The sequence below is a fragment of the Mytilus edulis genome, chromosome 6, assembly GCF_963676685.1.
Source record: "Mytilus edulis chromosome 6, xbMytEdul2.2, whole genome shotgun sequence".
Classification (NCBI taxonomy): domain Eukaryota; kingdom Metazoa; phylum Mollusca; class Bivalvia; order Mytilida; family Mytilidae; genus Mytilus; species Mytilus edulis.
In genome coordinates this window covers 87,546,897-87,564,284 of record NC_092349.1, presented here as the reverse complement: position 1 = coordinate 87,564,284, position 17,388 = coordinate 87,546,897, and the positions used below count along the sequence as shown (strand labels likewise).

Genomic DNA, 17,388 nt, shown 5'->3' with positions numbered 1-17,388 from the left:
GACAACCTCGTCAGGTCCTGGAGCTCTAACAGGCTTCACATGACAGCAAGCTGACTCCACTGACCGATCCAGAAAAGGGCAGAGGAAACCAAAAGAGTGTGACAACACCTCTTCTTTCGACTCCTCATTGGAGAGAGAATATTCCCGATGGCAAGAAAATATTGGTGCAAGGGACCGGAACCGAAACCTACAGCTCCCAAAAATGCAAAAACGTAATTGAAGAGGATCCATGACTTGGGAGTCGTTTATTTACCAATTTGAACGAACTGCCGGTAGTTGACAATGGGAAAACAGAAAAAAATGTGTGTAGCAGCGCTTCAACAAGAAAGACGATCAAAACAGATTGGAACTGAAGCATTCAGTCGAGGATGTAAAGACAAAGATTCTGCAAGGCATGTAATAGACAGGAACCCAGGAACATTAAACAAGGCGTTCAAACAATTGAAAACCTCAATAGCAAACCAGATGGCGATATATGGATAAAAAAATGCCAATTATGACCATCGATAAGTCTACTTTGCTGATGACGCAGTATCACCGACCGATAAAGGAAATATATCAGTCATTTGGATAAAAAGGTGCATAACCTGACACAAATTGTCACAAAACTAGCTCATATTATGCTTTCAACTAATCAGCATAACCGTGGATTGGCCGATTAATATATAACCTCGGTTCTTCTTATCAAATAATCATGGACGATCACCAGTTCAATGGAAGATTACCTGATCAATAAACACGTGGAAGATCTTCTGAGCAATACAATCGCGGTAGATCGCCAGATAGAAATACACCCTAGCTTAATGTCCATCGATCGCACCCCCACCCCCCTGCCCCCACTCAGCTAGAGATCATATAGTCCATAAAGACAACGGTTAGCATCTTCACGGACAAACTGCAGAAATCCCGGTTATTTCAGACAACGGTCACCTTCACCAGGATACGGACCAAATCAAAGTGCAACCCCAACAATGGAGTCTTTAAACAGCAAAGGATCGGGCCAGTAGGCCAACGCACGATTCTAAAGTCTATTGGCCATGAAACATCACCTCATTACAAAATCGAACAGAGGCCCACGGCCTCGTCCGATATTGTCTTCAGACGATCCATTTGAAAGAGCTTAGCAGTACGAGGTACTATACATGACAAGAATGTGAGCATGATTGTGGACACTGCTGCAATGATAAAATTAGTAAATGAGAAATTAATACCGGCAGAAAATGGAGATTTGGAGAACGTAACGCTACGTGGTTTTGTTTAACAGCTTGTTATTGGGAATTAATAGAGTAAACATACAATGGGATGTATGCAAAGAGCCATTAACAGACGATGTTATACTTCGGCTAGATATTCTTAACACACTGAGTGCAGTGATAAACCTGAGTACTCCCACAATTACCATCAATACTAAAGTAAAAAATGCGGCATTTGTTAACAGTGGAAACGAGATTTCAACTCAGCAAGTTTGCATAAAACGAACCATCACAGTACCTATTCTCAAAAATGACTGTTACCATCAACACTAATAAAAGTGCTGACCAGGAGTGCATTTTAGGACCATGCTCGCTGAATAATTGCAAATTTGTTTCGCACGTAGTTGGAAAGGAAATGGTTGCCCCTTAACCATTTTAAATGGTGGCAATCGTCTAATGCGCCTGAAGAAAGGTACACCTATTGATTACATAGAATAATTTTACGATGTAGATGAAAACGCGGTAAGTGACGTAAGACGTGGCAATGAAGAATCACGAGACAAGGTGCCATCGGCACTGCCTCAAAGTTCAGATGAGTTACCTACTATTCAACCACATTTAACCGACCTATATTAACGTTCAATCGACTCGTTTCAACCTATTTCATTCCAACCATTAAAACTGAAAGCGTTTAAAGAACAATTACAATAACATGTAAAATATTGATTAACATTTTGAATTTCACTATTTGTTTTAGTATATGCAGCCATATTTGCAAATGTATGTGTTATAGAAATAACCATATTCTTTTTTTTATATTTTAAAATTAATTGATAACAATTTCAAAAACATGAAGTCCATTTTTAAAGAATCATTACTTTAATTTCCGAAATTATATAGAATACCTTTAGGACAATCTAGATATTTATACCGTTTTTCCGCCATCTTGGATTTTTCAGAGTGGGTCCATAGCTGAAATCAAATGGTATATAACCAAAAACTACTATGCAAAGTTTCATGCTTTCCTCTTCAAGTGAGCAATTCTGCTCTATATCTGCACCAATCGGCTGGACTATATGGAGAATTTCATAAAAAGGTATCAAAAGCCCTCTCCCTTTTTCCAAAGTCCGATATTCTTTTCCTTTCTGTTAAATTCAATTATGTTCGTGTGTCTCGCCTCAGACCACAGTTATTCTTCTCCTTTGCTACAATGCTTCTTTTGGTAAAAGTCAAATCAATTTAAAAATTTGCACCTTTTCAAATATGAAGTAAATGTAACTGCTTATATATAGACCATTATAAGTCTAATAAAATAGGCTTCTTGTACATAATCCACCAGTGCTTTTTCTTTCGAGAGCCTTATTAACATGCTAATGGTAGGATATGAAACATGCATAAATGACTAAGACCGACTTAGGATAATTTGAGAGGTGGTCGGAGGGGTCCTGATCCCGAAAGTCCGGGCTTAAAACCGTGAAATCCCGAAATGCAAAATTTAAAGAAATTCATATCCTGAAATCCCGAAATCGAAAAATATATTCCCGGATCCCCAAATCCCGAGCTAAAAAACACCCGATCCCGACGCCCTGAAAACGGTCCTGCCACCCTCTAATCTCTACCTCACTTTCATTTTTGCCAAATCACTATTTTTCCTTTCAACAATAATTTTTGTGCCCCATTTATGGTCATTATGTTTTCTAGTCTGTGCATCCGTGTGTTCGTTTGTTCGGTCGTCCGTCCGTCTGTCCCGCTTCAGGTTTAAGTTTTTGGTCGCGGTAGTTTTAGATGAAGTTGAGCATGTTTTACTTATTTTAGTATATATGCAAGTGCTATGACTCCTTAAATAGTAAAGATGTAAAAGAAAACAGTAGACAGAATCAGGGACTTTCTATACTAAAGTTACAACGAAAGTCCCTAACAGAATACAGAGAGTCTCTATATATTAAAGTATGTTAAAGTAGTCTCAGATACATGCAACTGATATGACCTCTTAAATAGTAACAATTTCAAAGAAATCAGTAGACAGAATACAGAGAGTCTCTATATTTTAAAGTAGTATAATCGTAGTTTACATGTAGATAAACGCAAAAAATAATTGGCCTCTATAAGAAGGTATGATAGTTGTGGTTCCTGCGATCTAAAAACCATGATATAGAGAACGCTCTGATTGGCTTGTATATTTTTCATTTTTGTTATCTATCATACGATTGGTTGTATTTGTGCATGTTTCAAACCGGAAGTCTCATATATGACTAAAGGTCAGTCCGATGATCTAATCATATCCAGACTTCTTTTTTGTCGTTTTTCTCCCAAAAAAACCCAATCTTAATAATCATAAGAATGGATGACAAATGCGACTAATCATGCTATCTATAGGACACAGGGGCATGATGATTGATTTGTTGTTGAAGGAAGAGAAGCGACACACAAAATGAGGTCTTCTCGTTTAATAGTATAGAAAATGAGGTATAAAACGAAATTACTATACTCTCATTAAAAACCCTACTGTAAAAACGTTTTACAACATTACCCGCACAATGCAATTCTGACGTTCAGAGGGGAATATGATACTCGGATGGGAATATGAAGTTTTGTTCGATGTCACGTTGATTAGTTTCAACCAATCAAATATTGTGATGATTAAAGAATTGTATTTTTTTCATATTGTATGTCTTTGGAATATTATTCGTTATTCGGTCGTAATGGAAAGTAAACAGCTATACAATCTAAATCTTTGTTCAAAGATATTTATATGCGACATAATTCTTGGGTAGCATTCGTCTAGCACATGTATTGATATGTGTTTCTTGCTAGAATAGCCTAACGGCTGGATAATTGATTGAACACATCAATTCTTATCATAAAATTGAGAATGGAAATGGGGAATGTGCCAAAGAGACAACAACCCGACCATAGAAAAAAAACAACAGCAGAAGGTCACCAACAGGTCTTCAATGTAGCGAGAAATTCCCGCACCCGGAGGCGTCCTTCAGCTGGCCCCTAAACAAATATATACTAGTTCAGTGATAATGAACGCCATACTAATTTCCAAATTGTACACAAGAACTAAGATTAAAGTAATACAAGACTAACAAAGGCCAGAGGCTCCTGACTTGGGACAGGCGCAAAAATGCGGCGTGGTTAAACATGTTTGTGAGATCTCAACCCTCCCCTATACCTCTAGCCAATGTAGAAAAGTAAACGCATAACAATACGCACATTAAAATTCAGTCCAAGAGAAGTCCGAGTCTGATGTCAGAAGATGCAATCAAAGAAAATAAACAAAATGACAATAATACATAAATAACAACAGACTACTAGCAGTTAACTGACATGCCAGCTCCAGACTTCAATTAAACTAACTGAAAGATTATGATTTCATCATATGAACATCAGGCACAATCCTTCCCGTTAGGGGTTTAGTATCATACCATCATAACATATATGAGAAGAACATAACCCGTGTGGATGTGAAATACCAGAACGTATAAGAAGTCTGCATGTTGAGCTATATTTTCGAATGATGTCCTTATACCGATGATAAAATTTAGTAATTGTTTTGACTAGTTTGTGATATCGAAAACCCTGGTGTAATAATTTTTCAGTAATACATAAATATCTCTCGTTAAAATCTAAAACATTGTTACATACACGAGCGAATCGTACAAGTTGAGATATATAAACACCGTAAGATGGTGACAAGGGAACGTCACCATCTAAAAATGGATAATTAACGATAGGAAGTGAAAAATCATCTCTTTTATCATTAATTTTAGTATTCAGCTTCCTGTTAATGATATAGATATCAAGATCGAGGAAAGGACAGTGGTCATTGTTAGTATTAGCTTTATTTAAAGTAAGTTCAGCAGGATAAATTTCTGTAATATACATAAAGCCATTATATTTCCAAAGTCAGGGAGTATAGTCGGGAGAAGCAATTGGAATAGTATTTTTTCCTTTCGGTTGCATTACTTGTAAATTACTGTAAAACATTCACCAGGAAATAAAATAGACATTAAAAAATAAAAGTATGAATTTAGAGAAAAATCATTTAAACGGGATTCTTTATTGTAAGTAGATCAAAGAGGACAAGGACTTTTTATGTTTGCTGTGTTTCTTTTCTTTTAATTTATTTTTCTATAAACATATTTGGGTATATAAGAATGTACTTCAGTACTGTGGTATGTTAATGAATTAAACTTATCACCGGATTGATGTACATTCTTACAATAAATTGAAAATATTTTTACATAGTAAAAAAAAATATTTTTCAAAATTTTCCTGATACTATTTCATGTCCAATTTTCATATAATAGGAAGTAAATCTGGATAAATAGAATATGCTTGTCTTGATGGGCTGCTAAAAGTAGCTGCCAGATTGAGTCTGGTAAACTCAAATGGTGCTATTTCATTTCCAATTTTCATATAATAGGATGTAGATCTAAATATGTTAAAGTACGCTGTCAACGCAGAAATCTCGATCTTTAAAGATATTCCTGGAAATATCAACAAAAATATATTAAGTGTATTTGGTTACATATTGCGTGATTACAATGTGATACCTGTAATATCCCAACATGATCAAATGTCAGGTTTATAACAAGTAGACGTTATTAAGAAACAATGATATCCCAACTACTCCTGACCGTGTAAAACGTGTTGACCATGTTATACCTTCTGTTTGTATCGTTTATTATGGTGGTGTTTGTTGATAGTGAAGAATGTACAAGAAAAGTTACAGAGCTAAAATCAAGTGAGAGTAAATTGAGAAACGAATTGGTCCGCCTACAAAATGTGTTTCTCGAACGTCTTTCTAGAGCTGATAAAGATGGTAAGTACTAAGCATAACAAAAATTTTGATAACCTATACAATGTAGTAATATCATTTATAAAATAAAAAAAGTTAAACCGAAATTTATGCAAAAATTTAAAGACAAATGGATCCACAAAAACAGAAAAATAAACTGAATACTTAGTAATAGGAAACTGGTTAAAAAACAGAATGACAACAACTCGCTTTCTGGTCGCGAAATCAGAATTGTATTTTCAATTTAGTTTGGAGTTTCTAATACATTAATTAAAAGTAGGCTTTAACTTTACTGGTTCTATAGGAAACTGAGCACTTCCTGTTACACACCCGACATCATATATAGATATAATTAAAGCCTAGTATAAATCATTCTACGATTCGCATTTTTTGTAAGCCTTTATATAAAATGTTCTCCGATGATTATCAATGTTTTCAGTTAATTAAATTATGGTTTATAGTAATTGAAAGCAACTGTGCCACAAACTTGTTACATTAAAGGCCTTTCATTTTCCGAAACAAGAACAACTTGGTTTTGTTTGAATTTTTTTCGACATACATTTATTGATGTGCAATAAACCATTTTCATAATACCGACTTTTGAATCTGGACTATACCATATTTTGACAGGTCACTAACTTTGCGGGAGGACATATTTGTACATGGTCAAGTTTTACATGTTTAATCCCGCCACATTTTGTGTGTATGTACCTGTTCCAAGTCAGGATCCTGTAGTTCAGTGGTTGGCGTTTGTTTATGTGTTACATATTTGTTTTTCGTTCAATTTTTGTACATAAATTAGGCAGTTAGTTTTCTCGTCTCAATTGTTTTACATTTTCATTTCGGGGTCCACAATCATACCTATTGAAATCTTGTTTTACCCCCTTACGTTGTTCTTACTTGACCGAGTACCACATAGTTGTATCCCCTCGAAAAACTATAAATTTCGGAGAAAAAATTCGGAAATCTTAACATTGTTTATTGCGGGATGGTTTACCTAATTGTTGTTTTTCTAGCTAAGGGAGACTTCTCATGTTTTAGCTATGCGTTATATTCAGAGACTACATATCCGGATCGTGGACGACCACTGTCTTTCAATTTTGGGCAATATTGGTATAGTTACAAAGTGGCAGCTTAAAATAGAAATGTAATGAATAAACCCCCGCCCCCCCCCCCCCCCCCTTACCCCCAAAAAAAGACAAATTACGAATTTAAATAAATTTACATATATATATTAAATAAAGACTTGCAAACTTCAATGAAAGCTTAAGTCGTTTACCTGTCATTAGATAAAACAATAACATCTAAAAAAAATATGCAAATTGTATCGTCCGTTTTGTTTAGATCTAGAGTCTAGCCAGACGAGAACGTTTATAGGATTTTCGGCATATATGTCACATGGTTTTGTAAATGGTCATAGTAGTTCATTGTCACAGGGGAAAACGCTGATCTTTGACCAGGCAGAAACGAATACAACTGGTGTGTATAACACCAATACAGGCATATTTCAAGCGCCATCTGGCGGAATGTATGCATTTACATGGACTATTTGTGTAAATAGTAACATAAAGGATGGTGGAGGGTATGGAGAATTTGGAACGGATTTGGTTGTTGACGGACGGATTTGTGGTAATGTACATGCAGACACAGAAACTTATGGTGATGACGCTTGTTCTACTGGATTCATATTTAAATACGTCAGAGAAGGTCGAACTGTTTCTCTAAGAAATACATCTGACCATCAAGGTCGTCTTCGAAGCAGCGACGGTTATACACGTTCAACATTTTCAGGCTGGAAACTAAACTAGATAATCTGATATCAAGCTAATTAAAGATTGTAAAATATTTGATTGTCAATTATCTGTTCTAAAATATATAACTGTCCCATTTATATTAACAGTATATATAACTTCAGCTTAAAAAAATAACAATATAGTTTTAAAGTATGAATCGTTTTTGTTGATATGTACGCTATGTCTACAGCAAGTACTTTATCTGTGTATTAATCCCAATACTTTTATATTTTGCAAAAACTCAGTTACAGATTATAAAGTTAAACCATCGATTACACGTCTACAGTGGTTTATCAGCAAACACAACTGAATTTTATAGATCGATTAATTCATGATACACATTTGTAATGAAAACATAAGTGCATGTTCGATAGAGTTAATCTTAATCAATTACAAGTTGTTTCTTTTTTGTAATTGATACACCTGAGGGGAAATAAAGTTTGCCGTACGTCTCAAAAATGGTTACCTTCTCCAGCCAAATTGTCTGAATTTATACACAATGATTATAACCACAAAAGGGGCCTCGGTGGCCGAGTGGTCTAAATAGGTATTACTGTTCTCACTAGCCAGTCAACACTGATGTTGTGAGTTCAAACCCAGCATGCGGGGTGCACTCGACTCTAATCTTGATTGACTAGGATTGTCAATTTTCCTAACGAAGGTCGATGGTATTTCTTCGGGCACTCCAGCTTCTTTCAACAATAAAAACTGGCCGCCACGAAATAGCCGAAATGCGGTGCTTAAAAGTGGCATTAAAACACCAAAAATTGATCATGTAACCACAAAATATAGATAAAGTTTGAAATGTGGTGGCGTCACTTAAAGTGCGCTTGAGTTGTGCCTATTTTAATGTGTAATACCACAATTGTTTTTTTCCCGATTAACCTTTTTTAAATTTGCACTTTTCATAAAAATTTTGCAGAATTTATCTTTGTTTCAAATAATAAAAATAAATTGACATAAGTTCCGTTTTATTTTGTCCAGTGCTATAGACAAACTTCCTTATAACATTTCATTGGATATAAGAAACCTGTGTACAAACTTTAGTAACCATGTAACCTCAAGAATCCATGTAATATCAGTATTACAAATCTAATCTTGAATCAATCCTAAATGTATCTTCTTTTTTGGAAATATTTTTAGAAATTTAAATGTGACATCACTTTATGCGTTGAGGCTTTGGCTAACTCGGCTGTGTATTTTTATGTGCTGTATTAGGTTGTTTTATGTAATGTATTTGTTTTTATTCTGTAGTCAATCACCACTTCGGTTTTATCATGTACATCTATTATATAGTCATTTTATAAAATTTACTGTTTGCCACAGTATGAATTATTCTAAATAATAAGGATGTTCTTATCCCAGGCAGAAAACCGTAGCCGTATTTAGCACTACGTTTTGGAACTTTTGGTTTTCGGTGCTCTTCGACTTTGTTCTCGTTTTGGCTTTCGAACTTTTTTTCATCTGAGCATCACTGGTTAGTCTTTGGTGGACGAAACGCACGTCTGGCGTATTAAATTTTAAACCTTGTTCCTTTTGTAAGCTATTTATCGTGTGTTTCTCTGTCCTATATGTTCTTCCATTTATTTGTATTGTAGTTCTGTCATGTAATGTTGTCATTGTAATGTTACATTTAACTATGCCATAAAAGCGGGAGGTTTGGTATGCCACAAACCCAGGTTCAATCAACCATTTTTTTTTCTTAAAATATCCTGAACCAAGTCGGGAAAATGACCATTGATATATTATAGTTCGTTTCTGTGTGTGTGTTACATTCTAATGTTGTTTTTCTATTGTGTCGTTGTTCTCCTCTTCTATTTGATGCGTTTGCGTTTCCCTCAGTTTTAGTTTGTAACCAGGCTTTGTTTTTTTTCTAAATCGGTTTATGAGTTTCAAACAGCGGTATACTATCGTTGCCTTTATTTTCCAAAATATTCTATAGAAACAGCAAATAAAAAAGTAATGGTGCTTTGAAACACCCAATATATCTCGTTATGACCCAGAAACGTTTTACTGCAACAATTTCCTACAACTGTCAAATTCAAGGGAATAATTTGTGTTGACCCTTTTTTTTGTATGCAACTGCATGTGACCTACTACAATTTGGTGGTATTACACATTTTCTGTTGAATAGACTGGATATGATCTACAGTGATTCGAGCAAATTATCTCTAAAAATCCAAAATCAAGCCGCAATGAATATAGTGTGGACCAATAAATGATCAAATATTTATCTCATCTACCTACAAACAGTTACATATTATAGAACAAAATGACTTTAGAATAGTAAATATCACTAATGGACGTCTTTGTTTTATTATTAGGTCTCGTTTGGTCCATATAATCTCTCATGTCCTCAAAAAAAAAATTTCGACGAATAAATGAAAATTTTGCAGTAAATGTTTTATTATTTGATTTTGCCATGTGATTATTTACTTTCCGAATTGATTTTCCTATACGTTCAGTATTTTTGTGATTTTACTTTTTACACTCCAAGGAGGTTTCAATAAGTCCTTACGCAGTGTTAAGTAAACGTTAAATTAACGTCGCGTTCCAGAGAGGGAACTTAAAGGCTTTCCTTTTAGTTAATAATTTGTTTTTACTACTTTAAAATAATTTCATTTACTTATAAAAGAGATGCGAAAGATACCAGAAAGACAGTCAAACTCATAGATTGAGAATAAACTGACACCACCATGTCTAAAAATGAGAAAAAGACAAATAGACAATTAATAGTGCACGTAAAACAACAAAGAAATCTAAGGAAGAAGCAACACGAACCCCACCAAAACATGGTGGTGATCTCATGTGATCCGGAAGGGTAAGCAGATCCTGCTCTACATGTGGCACCTGTCGTGTTGCTCATTTTATTACACAACCGGTGAATATTCTAATTCTTCGGTAGTTCACATTCATGAAAAAGGAAGGGGATTGTAGTTTCGGCGTAAGGAACAAGTTAGATATAGTCTGTGAAACGTTTATTCTATAACGGTCAACCAACTCGTGATGTCGCCCGTAAAATTTACGAAGGGATGATTTCAACTTCACCATTTGGAACTCTTGGTTCATTGTGAGCATCAACTGTATCATGTATATTATATTTAATAAAGTATAACTCAGGAAAAAGTTTTCTATCATAGCAGACGATAAGAAATAAGGAAAAAGGTAAGAAAAAAGCTTCCAAAAACCCTGAGTATGGCTTGCTTTGTCTACTATTCATAATAGAGTAAAATGTGTTTTTGAGACTCAATCCACTCAGATAAATATTTTTCTTGTAGTATTTTACTTACAAAGTATAAAATTTTAACAAATGAAAGTACTCACAAGGTCAACGGTGCATGAAAACTTTAATATGGAGCAGGATCTGCTTACCCTTCTGGAGGACCTGAGATCGCCGCTAGTTTTTCGTGGAGTTCGTGTTGCTTATTCTTTAGTTTTCTATGTTGTGTCATGTGTACTATTGTTTGTCTTTTTTATTTTTTGTCATGGTTTTGTCAGTTTATTTTCGATTTATGAGTTTGACTGTCCCTCTGGTATCTTTCGTCCCTCTTTTAATGTAGAAAATATGTCGGATGAGTGCCAATGAGACAACTCTTCATCCAATTCATAATGTGTGAAAGGTAAACAATTGTAGGTCTTCATAACATACACGAAGCCTTTGTTCACATCGTACAACAAACTATAAAGTACCCCAACATTACTGGTGTAAAACAATTAATACGAGCAAACCAACGAGAAAATGAGAAAAAGACAAATAGACAAATAATAGTGCACGTGACATAACAAAGAAAACTAAGGACGAAACAACACGAACCCCACCAAAACATGGAAGTGATCTCAGGTGCTCCGAAAGAGTCAGCAGATCTTGCTCTTCATGTGACACCCGTCGTGTTGCTCATGTTATTACAAACCCGTTAAATAGTCTAATTCTTCGGTAGTTCATATTCATGAAAAAGAAAGGGGATTGAAGTTACGTGGTATTAGTGGTATGAGTGCCAATGAGACAACTCGTCATCCAATTCGTAATATGTGAAAGGTTAACAATTATAGGTCAAAGTACGGCCTTCATAACAGACGCGAAGCATTTGTTCACATCGTACTGCAAACTATAAAGTACCCCAACATTACTGGCGTAAAACTATAAATACGAGCAAACCAACGAGAAACGAGAAACAATTATGAACCTCATCAACAAACGAAAACCACTGAGCATCACGATCCAGACTCATATTCTATAACCTTTATATATACAACAGATAGATAACAATACAGTATGCGTGTGTATGTATTACAGACACTCAACTATGTTCCCTTCATTGTCTAATTGAAACACATTACACTCGGGAAAAACTTAAACAGCAAATATTTTGATTGAAATCTGTAAACATGAGTAATGTATAGCATCATTTACACTGTTTTTTTTTTACCAATACCAAATATTTGTTTATTTTGTTTTTGTTTTAATTATTCATCTTACCAATTCAAAGGGGAGAAAACAAAAAAATAGAATTTGTTTTCAGAAAGAATTTTTATTTTTACTTGTAGCAAACACTATTTTCGTGTAGCAGATTATAAGACCTAGATTCTTATCATATTTATTATCATAGATTTTTTTTATTCACAAAAAGTGATCTTTCTATCTATCTGACGAAATATATCTATGTCAATGATCTACCTATAAGTGAAAATTATCGAAGAATTTCTCCTCGGTTACGATCACAGTTCAAGATTAATTTTTATCGCTAAGGATTGTGTTGCTGTAAGATAAAAGTGTTTTTATGACAAAGTTTATTTATCTAATGGATCTTGAGATACTTCGCTCAACAGTTGATTTATCTAAGCAGAGTAACGATCATATAATAAGATGAAAATGAAAACATAAATATTCTGAAAACATTCCTGATGCTATTATTTTCCAATTTTCAAATAATAGGACGTAAATCTAGAAATGTAAAAATACGCTGTCTATGCAAAAAACAACACATTGCAGGTGATTCCTGGAAAAATAAACACAAACATATTAAGAGTATTTGGTTACATATTGCGTGATTACAATACGATACCTGTAATATCCCAACATGATCAAATTTCAGGTCTATTTAACGAACAGACGCAATAATAAAACACAAATATCCCAACTACTAGTACTCCTGACCGCATCAAATTGGTAACCATGTTATACCTTCTTATCGTATCTTTTATTATGGTGATGTATGTGGATAGTGAGGAATGTACAGGAAAATTAATGGAGTTAAAATCAAGTGAGAGAAAATTGAGAAACGAATTGGTCCGTCTACAGAATGTGTTTCTAGAACGTCTTTCTAGAGGTGATAAAGAGGGTAAGTATACAAAAAATTAAGAACAAAAAGAAATTCAGTAATTAGAATAAATGGAAAAACGAAATGTATGCAAAGGCCTAAAAAAGATGGATCGGCAGAAAACAAAAACTGAATACTAAATAATGAAAAAAGATACAGATTAAGAGTTACCGTAACGCATATAATTGTCGCGTAATCACAGATTTATGTTGTAATTATATCATGTATATTGTAGTACTAAAACATTGCATAGAAATAGGTTATAACTTCACTGTTCTCTAAGAAAAGTTTGCAATTCTGGCTTCACATCCGACATTTATTCAATATAAATATAAGTGCAGCCTATAATAAATTGTTCTACGATTTGCATTCATTTCGTAAGCTTTTATATTTTTATTTTTTTTGTAATTTTTCCCAATAATCACTAACTGTTTTCAGTTTAAAAAATGTATTTTGCGAAATAATAAGAAATCGATTTGTTTTGAGTTTTGTTTGAAACAAAAATACAGGCCAAAATATAGTGCTAGCAAATCGCTTAACGCTGCGCCTGTCATTAACAGATAGGTTATTCGCTTGAAACCTGATTTTAATTATGTATCGAATGAACACCGGATCTTCTTACACTTCCAGAGCATCTGAGATCACCCTTAGTTTGTGTGGGGTTCACGCTGCTTAGTCTTTAGTTTTATTGTTGTATCTGTCTGTCTGTTTGTCTTTTTATATTTTAGCCAAGGTGTTGTCAGTTTGTTTTCGATCTATTTATTTGACTGTTCCTCTGGTATCTTTCGCCCCTCTATTTCAAACTTCAAAGAAATCTTCAGCCGTTTACCTTTTTTACAAAATAAAACTATTAAATATAAAACCAATATGCAAATAAAATTTTCGATTCTGTTTAGATCTAGAGTATAGAAAGACGAGGAAGTTTATAGGATTTTCGACATATATGTCTGAAGGTTTTGTGAATAGCCATAGTAAATCATTGTTACCGGGGAAAACTCTGATATTTGACCAGACAGAAACTAACACAGCTAGTGTCTACAACACCAATACAGGCATCTTCCAAGCGCTATCTAGCGGAATGTATGCCATTACATGGACTATTTGTGTAAATAGTAACATAAATGAGGGTGGAGGTTATGGAGAATTTGTAGCAGAGTTGGTTGTTGACGGACGGAGATGTGGAAGCGTACATGCTGATACAGAAACCTACAGTGATGACGCATGTTCTACTGGATTCATACTTAAATATGTCAGAGAAGGCCGAACTGTTTATTTGAAAAATACACATAACCATCAAGGTCGTCTTCGAAGCAAAGACAGTCATACACGTAAAACATTTACAGGATGGAAACTAAATTAGTTTAGCAGAATAAAAATAGCAAAATATGTATGTTGTCAATTATGTAGATATAGGAAGATGTGGTATGAGTGCCAATGAGACAACTCTCCATCCAAGTAACAATCTATTACAGTAAACCATTATAGGTCAAGGTACGGCCTTCAACACGGAGCCTTGGCTCACACCGAACATGTTCACACTTTAAATACGTAACTGTACGGTTTATATTGAACTACGTAAATACTATCATCTAGCTTTTTTTATAGTTAGACAAAGTTTTGTTTAAATGTAAGTGCTTAATAAAACGCTTCCTGTCGTTCCACAACATTTCATCACCAATTAATATTATGTGTAATTATCAGAGATTTTTTTGCAAAAAGTCAGTATAAAGACATCAAATATTTTAATAGCACTTCTAGTCGTTCGATCGATTAATACGTGATGACGATCTCATACAACTTTATAGAAATGATCTCAGTTCATGTTCGACAAATTGATTTCAATTATTTACAGCTTTTACGCATCTTCTGATTGGCTGACATTGTTTTGTTTATCAGCTCATAGTCATAATTCTGTCATGTGACCATGACGTTATCAACGTTTTTTCATGATTAACTCTGTTTTGAAGAGGAATTTAGATGAGAATTATAAGGAATGACTGTAATATTTTTACTGTCTATTCGAAATAACATAAAAATGTGGTGCACACTTTAAAATAACCCGCTTCTCGTGTTATGCATTGTTTACCACATTTTGAATGTTATTTCTTCATAGACAGAACAAATATATTACAGTCATTCCTTAAATAATAAAATTAATCTCAACTTGGTTTTGTAAATAGACGGATTTGAGTATATGACGAATAAAAACATGTACCATTCCAAAAACAAAGTTGGGCCTCGATGACCGAGTCGTCTAAATTTAAAAGAAAGATGTTACGATTACCAATGAGACAATTCTCCGAAAGGGACCAAATGACATAGAAATTTACAGCTATAGGTCACCGTTCGGCCTCTAGCAATGGAAAAAAAACCCACACTTAGCATGCTATTATATGCCCGGAAAAGATAAATGTAGAACAATTCATATACGAGGAAACTAATGGCCTGATTTGTTAACAAAGTAATAAAAAACTAGTATGATACACAGCAACAAACGACAACCACTGAATTAAAGGCTCTTGACTAAGAACAGGAAAATTCAGCATGAAACGGGTTTAAACAAGTTTGCTGGCGCCATAATCTTCCCTCTAACCGAGAATAGAAGTCTACATGTATAACAGTACAACATAAGAACAAACTATGAAACTTAGTTAAAAATGTTTTAACTCATCAGATTGATACTAAACATTAACATTTGAACAAAAACACAGGGGGGACGTGGCAGTGTTCGTATACATCCCCACAACATTTAGGTATAAAAAAAGTTACTAATAAACTCATCATAGATACCAGGACTAAATTTTGTATATGTTGTGTACTACAAGTTATCATTCTGTACAAATTATAATTTGTACAAAAATATAATAGAAATTATAATTTGTATTTTGACTTTGTACAAATTGTAATTTGTACAAAAAGTGCTTGTTCAAATTACAATTTGTATAGAAATGGACAAAAATTCACTTATAACTTACAATAATTTATCATATGGATTTTGGTGCAAAAAGCATTGATACACATTATTGAATTTCTATTAAATGACCTGTAACACAGTACACCTAGGTTACACAATTCAATCCTAGTTCTTTATCATTTGTTAGAGCAGGTGATCTAGTGATTTATTGAATAAGGTATTCCAATATTCCAAACCATCTTTTGACTCTCAAATCGATGACGACCTGTTTTACAAGCATTTTAACTGCTTCACATAGCGAACGTTGAAGCTCAGGAAATTGTTTCTGGGAATAAACATGTGTAGTTCACTGCTTCAGTTAGACTTTTAGTCAAATAAATATCACAGAAAGAAAGCGAGATTTAACACCCCATTTGGTTAGGAATATGACTATGCTAAAGTCAGGAATATGTCAGTTGTTTTTCTGCCGTTTTATTATCACTGTTTTTTTCAACAAGGATCTTTGTTTTATAAAAAATCAGAAATCAGTTGAGACAATCTAAACTTTAAAAACAACATAAAACTTATGCAGAACAGACAGACGGACTTTTATTTTATAAGAAAACTAGTTGGTGTAGTATTATAAAAACATCAGACCCAATCTTTTCACAAACAAAAGTGAAGCGGAATTATTCATCTAAATCCAATCTTTTGATGTACCAATTACAAATTTAAATTATCACTTGTTTAAAGAAGGATTTGATTGTTCTCATTACTTTATAAAATAACGAATAAGTGGCAACAAATCTTTTGAGATCCTTTTCACAATCATCAAAATGCTGTACACTATACAAAATATCAAATTTAACAAATATAATCGTTTTTGCAAAGTTTATGAATAAAAAAAATCCTCAAAATAACGATAAGAACTAATCAAGCAGTACTATTGAATGATATTTTTTTTAAGAAAAAGTAGTGTATGTATTAAAAATTTGAAAAAAATCCTGTTTGTTTACTTTTTTTTCTTTCAAATATTTCGAAGATCAATCTGCCTTTAGTAGTTGTGTAAAAACGGTGTATTTTGTTAATAAGGTTTAATGTGTGGTCAGTTAATTACAATTCTATTGTGTGAATCAATGCATTTTTCACCAAAAATTCATATTTAAAACTGTTGTACAAGTTATGATTGAATTTTGGTCAAATTGTGTACAAATTGTAATTTGTACAGGCACGTTTTGTACAAATTATAATTTGTACAAAGTCAAAATACAAATTATAATTTGTACATTTTTTTGGTACAAATTATAATTTGTACAAAATGATAACGTGTACACAACATATATACGCCAGATGCGCGTTTCGTCTACAAAAGACTCATCAGTGA

General features: G+C 33.7%; 2 protein-coding genes across 2 annotated transcripts; both read left to right on the top strand.

Moving 5' to 3' along the window:
- The first annotated feature begins 282 nt into the window (after positions 1 to 282).
- On the top strand, positions 283 to 7,808 carry LOC139526722 (uncharacterized). The gene is made up of 3 exons (XM_071321886.1): positions 283 to 396; positions 5,853 to 6,024; positions 7,345 to 7,808. Exons 1-3 carry the CDS (start codon positions 283 to 285, stop codon positions 7,806 to 7,808), a joined length of 750 nt encoding a protein of 249 aa, XP_071177987.1.
- A 5,099-nt stretch (positions 7,809 to 12,907) lies between these two features.
- On the top strand, positions 12,908 to 14,487 carry LOC139526860 (uncharacterized). The gene is made up of 2 exons (XM_071321999.1): positions 12,908 to 13,132; positions 14,008 to 14,487. Exons 1-2 carry the CDS (start codon positions 12,967 to 12,969, stop codon positions 14,469 to 14,471), a joined length of 630 nt encoding a protein of 209 aa, XP_071178100.1. The 5' UTR covers positions 12,908 to 12,966; the 3' UTR covers positions 14,472 to 14,487.
- Positions 14,488 to 17,388: the final 2,901 nt, after the last annotated feature.